The sequence below is a fragment of the Pavona decussata genome, unplaced genomic scaffold (assembly GCF_977016875.1).
Source record: "Pavona decussata unplaced genomic scaffold, jaPavDecu1.1 SCAFFOLD_38, whole genome shotgun sequence".
NCBI lineage: Eukaryota > Metazoa > Cnidaria > Anthozoa > Scleractinia > Agariciidae > Pavona > Pavona decussata.
Window position 1 is genome coordinate 890001 of NW_028145460.1, and position 5000 is coordinate 895000.

The window sequence follows — 5000 nt, forward strand, 5'->3', positions numbered from 1 at the left end:
AGGATTTTCTTCGGCAAAAAGAACTGGGAAGGCGTTAAATGTAGTTTCTAGGATTAGGTCAATGTTCATTGGTTTAAAGTGTGATTATTCTTTCGGTGTTTCCCACAATATCGATGTAAAAACAAACAAGGATGTAAAGGTGCATGCAGTGCGTCTTTTTGGAAACACCGACGATGTATATTCAGTGGAGTTAAAGGTAATGGAGAGAAGTGGGTTTGTACTCGCAACTAAGCGGGGTAGATTTGTATCTAAGCTTGTGCAGAGTGAAATAGGAGATTATCAAGGCTTTGATATTGTTTTTGAGCGGCCGATTGTTTTAAAAGCAAATTCTGGTTATGTCAGATTTGAGGCTAAAATAAATGGTCCACCTTCTTGTTTTGGAGTGAATGGTATGTCTTGCATTAAGCATTCTGGGGTGATGTTTTCCTTTAACAGCTGCTCTTCATGCTCGGCTCAATGTAGGCAGTTTCCAGAATTTCTGTTTTTACTAGTATGATAGCTAACTAGAACATTTACATTTACATCAAGAAAATTATCCTGATGAGTAGCCTTGCATTAAAATTACTCTCTCTACTTGTTCCCCTAATTTTGATTTTATGCATCCATGGTTTTCATTCTGAATCATTCCAATCACAGCACGTATTATGTGACGGATGAGGGAGCTGAAAGAGTCTGACAGCATATTACTGGTCTATAGTTTGAGTGCAGTTTTCCTAGGTTTCCTAGGAACTTTTATTTTGGAATCTAATAGTTAACCATGTATGGGAATCAAAGTCATTTCTTTATAACTGAAACAATAGACATTGATGTTTCAATGTTACATGGTGAAAATGGAAAAATCTTTAACGACAGTGTTGTAATTTTTAAACAAAAGCATTATACTGTGTCTAATAACACGAATGTTAGTAAGATTTAAGTTAGTTCTTTAACTTTATAAATTTGCCATTTATTTCCTTTCTCAGAAGTGCTAGCACAGCTATAGCCTGCGAACGCAGACGTATTTCCGACTGTCGCTACTCTCCGCAGAAGCGACAGCCGGAAATACGTCTGAGTTCGCAGGCTAGAACAGCTACAGCAGGTATGCAAATGTACATAGGCTTAAGCACAGTTAATGAGCTGTTCTGTTCAAATTATGGTAAATTATCGTGGACACTGTATGCTTGTTTAATTTGTTTAACAGCCATGATCGTAATCAACGAAGGTGTAGCCTTTTAAGAGAAGGTTTGACTCTCTACAGTCAAGCCTGTGTGCAACTGTATTAAAGCTGAATGACACAATCAGCTTATTCTGTCTTTTTAATAACGTTTTCACTACATTTACCGGTTGCAAGCAAATGTTCTTAGTCTTAGCTGTTGCACAAGCATTCTTTACAGGTGTACCACACTCCATTGCTTTTCCCTAAAACTATCCATTTGCAAGTCCGGTGCTGGTGTGAAAGACCTATCTGACTTATATGACCTTATATGCCGTGGTCTTGTTGCCACGTTGTTTTAGAGACATCGGGAACGCTATTTTTGACACTAGAGGAGCTACAAAAGTACTTATCCCATAATGAAATTGGATTTCGTTCTGCATTATTTTTATTTATTTGTGTTCCTCTTTGACGATTTTTTTCCCTCGCAATTTCCCTTCCATGAGTTGTTTTTTTTTTTTTTTATAGGAAAAGTTCGTGGGTACCCCTTCGTCACCCAATGTAGCACAATTCACGACCAAGACGACATCGTGAACATCAAGTGAAGCTGAACTCATGCCATATTGGCATGTAGTATTTTCAGGAACACCGGAACGTCCTTGAACATCATGGAACACCCCCAAAACCCGGAACACCCACCAAGAAAACCCTTAACATCCCCCCAAAACCCGGAACACCTTCCAGAAAACCAGGAACAGCGCAAAATCTCTAACAACAAAAGACTCAGAACACGTGTAAAAATAGGGAAAACAAAGAAATATGAAAGTATAAAATGTCAAAAGATATTGTAGAAACAGGAAGCAGTTTGAAAATTATGAACTGATCCTAGGCAATAGAGGATCAAGGGGTATCCCTTGATCCTCTCTTGCGTAGGATGATCGTACAAAAATGTTTCCAGACTGATAAGCGTCGTTTAAATTGAATTTTACTCAAAACATCATAAGGTAAACAATGTCATGAAAATGAATTACAAACGTCATACGAAAAGAGTTACATGTTATGTTGAGATTCAGTCACTTGTATTCTTCTTATTACCTTGCATTCACATATCTCAAAGAAAGAAAACTAAAACTTGAACTTAGCAACTATATGAACTAAACAAAGCACAGCAATAGCAAAACAAAGAAATAAATTCTAGCAGGCTAGGCTGTCAGATCGAACTCCTTTATAACATAGTTTTGGGCACTCTGTGAGTTGCAATCCTTCAAAGATGACCAGCGTGCACGGCAGAAATGACAGCTCCACTGCTTGAACGCACGCGACTCAAAGGTGATAATGCGCTTCCGTTTCCCGCGCGGCCGTACATAGCTGTCCTGTTTTAGGGTCTTTGTAATACTGCCTCTCTTTTCCTGCCACACAAAAATCGAAAGGTGCGTTGGTAATGGTTCCTGATGATAAATGAAGTGGCCCCCTGCATCCTTGACAATTCATCGGCTTTAAACGGAAGGGATTTACAGCTATTTTAATTAATGTTGTCGGATTAAAGTATGAAGGTATAAGACAAGACCTAGAGATTCTGTGGATATTTTTTATGAATAAGTTCATCAAAATCAGCTATGCCTCGTTTGTCAAGTGAAGATAAACGATGGCGAGCCAGTTGGATGAAAGAAATGTTAGGATATCACATGGATGAGGTGGCAGCCTCCTTGAAGATGTCTTTAAGCTTTAAGCTTTGATCCGACAACGTAAATTGAAATAGCTGTATATTAGAAATTATGCTTTGAGTTAGAAATTGATTTTGGATTTTAACATTTTATTTTTGTCCTGTCACAAAAGTAACACGGTTGCATTTTTTGAAAGCAAAATAGAACACGCAGGTGCACATGTAAGACTTGCTCTCAGTCTGACTGGATATAACAAGTATTTACATTATATTGCGTGCTATTTTTCACTAGATTAGGCCTTTATCACGTATTATTGCTTTTCAATCTAGCGTCGTGAAGCACCAGCAGTATTCCCATCTAGGTTGTTATTGAAGTATTTATTTCTTTTTTTAAAGATGCTTCTGGAGGAGGGAGTTCGAGCATCATGAATAATGTCATTATATTGTTTCTGTGAAGGGTGGTTTATTTGAGGAGAAGTATAAAGATAATAGACACAACCCAAGTGCCATCTTTATTTGATTTAATTTTCAGATTAAACGGCTGTTAATTAATTTAAACGTTTATTACTATCTTTTCATGGTGCTCTTCACAATGCAAAAGCAAAATAGGTTTTTCCATTTCTCTTAAGAATGTCTTACATTACTGAATATTTTGTGTTTTTACCGATTCAAAGCAAAAGATACCTTTAGTCAGCTTCACAAATAGCTGTTTTGAGAACTATACCTAATGTTAGTTCCTGCAAGAGAGGACAGACTGTGAGTCGTCCCTTTTTCAGTCAGTAGTGAACGAGTCGAGAGGGGAACTGGAGAGAGGCGGTATTTCCCCTCTCCACCTCCGTTTTCCTCATTTGCTCGCTCATATAAATATGCCCGCAAAAAAAAAAATAATAATAATAAAATAATAATAATGAAATATGTGAATGTGAAGCGCTTGTAAATATTTTCGAGATTGTGAAGGTTAAATAGAAGAAAGATCGTCGCAGTTAGTACGCAACTTTTAAGGCAGTTGCGAAAAGAAAGCTTGAAAAAATTCAGGCTTCAGCAGGATTCAAACCCATGACCTCTGCGACGCCGGTGCAGTGCTCTACCAACTGAGCTATAAACCAACTAGGAGCTGGTTAATATATTGTGAGTTCGTAATATACCTGTGAAGGATGAATAAATAAATGTAAATAAATGAAACATACTAACTTACTAACTGCGAAGATCTTTCTTCTATTTGATCTTTCATCCGCAGTTCAAAATATATGTTTCATATATTTATATTTATTCCTTTATTTATTTATTTATTTATTTATTTATTTATTTGTTTATTCATTTATTGTGAAGATTGTAAAATTTTCGAGATTGTGAGATTGTAAAATTAGGACAACTTTTCGAAGCTTCTACCTCTTCATCAGCGGCCGGTTTCTCAGCTTACTTCCATGCGAGGAGGTATTCTAAGTATTTCTCAAACACATTCTGAGGTGTTCCGGGTTTTGGGGGTGTTCCTTGATGTTCCGAGATGTTCCGGTGTTCCGGTGTTGCTTCAAACTCGAGGAAATATTGAAATATGCATTGTACGAGTTACCACCACTCGCACGCCATACTTTTCTTTGTAAAAGTTACAATTGTTTTATCTTTCTATTTCTCCGCACTTAAATCAGATCTCCACGAAACTTCGAAAAAACTTTAATAAAGATTTTCATTGGCTGCCCCGTAACGAAATCCTATCTCGGTTGAGCTGGTAACTAATTTGAGCCTGCGATTATTTGATACATGTGTGACACAATAGCGTGACTTACAGACGCTCCTGTTTCTGTTGGGAACAGAAAGTTGCACCTGATAAAAAGCTAAGAAGAAAACGGGTAAAAAGCTTTAACCGAACATGTCTCTCAAAACAGGCAGAGAAGAGTTTTGGCAATCGACAGCTAGGAGCACCATCAAAGAAAGATGTTTGACCATTTTCAACCAAGAACTCTTGAGTGATATAAAGTTCGTCGTTCGAGACTCCCATGGCGGAAGTAAAAGCAAGACGATTCCAGCTCACAAGTTTGTGTTGGCGATCAGCAGCCCAGTGTTTTATGCCATGTTTTACGGTGAACTGGCGGAGAGGAAAGATTATGTCGACATCTGTGATTGCGAGTACGAGAGTCTGTTGGAGTTGTTTCGTTTCATATACAGCGATGAGGCGAACTTGACCCCGGACAATGTGATGCAGTTGAT

The 5000-nt window shown here is 37.8% G+C and overlaps 3 protein-coding genes across 5 annotated transcripts in view; all 3 read left to right on the forward strand.

Annotated features, from left to right (window-relative positions):
- Nucleotides 1-5000, forward strand: part of LOC146483453 (glycine receptor subunit alphaZ1-like) — a 178975-nt gene that overhangs the window by 6186 nt on the left and 167789 nt on the right. The gene's annotated exons all lie outside the window — the stretch shown is intronic.
- The window catches only part of LOC146483454 (BTB/POZ domain-containing protein 6-like), a 13308-nt gene that overhangs the window by 901 nt on the left and 7407 nt on the right, over nucleotides 1-5000 (forward strand). The window contains exon 1 of the mRNA XM_085105630.1: nucleotides 1-670. This exon is cut by the window's left edge and continues 901 nt beyond it. Coding sequence (XP_084961756.1) covers nucleotides 1-496 — 496 coding nt within the window. The 3' untranslated portion in view covers nucleotides 497-670. The remainder of the gene's footprint in view (nucleotides 671-5000) is intronic.
- LOC146483455 (BTB/POZ domain-containing protein 6-like) overlaps nucleotides 4594-5000 on the forward strand; it is a 59895-nt gene continuing 59488 nt past the window's right edge. For all 3 annotated transcript variants that reach the window (XM_085105628.1, XM_085105627.1, XM_085105626.1), the window contains exon 1: nucleotides 4594-5000. This exon is cut by the window's right edge. In XM_085105628.1, coding sequence (XP_084961754.1) covers nucleotides 4663-5000 — 338 coding nt within the window. In that variant the 5' untranslated portion in view covers nucleotides 4594-4662.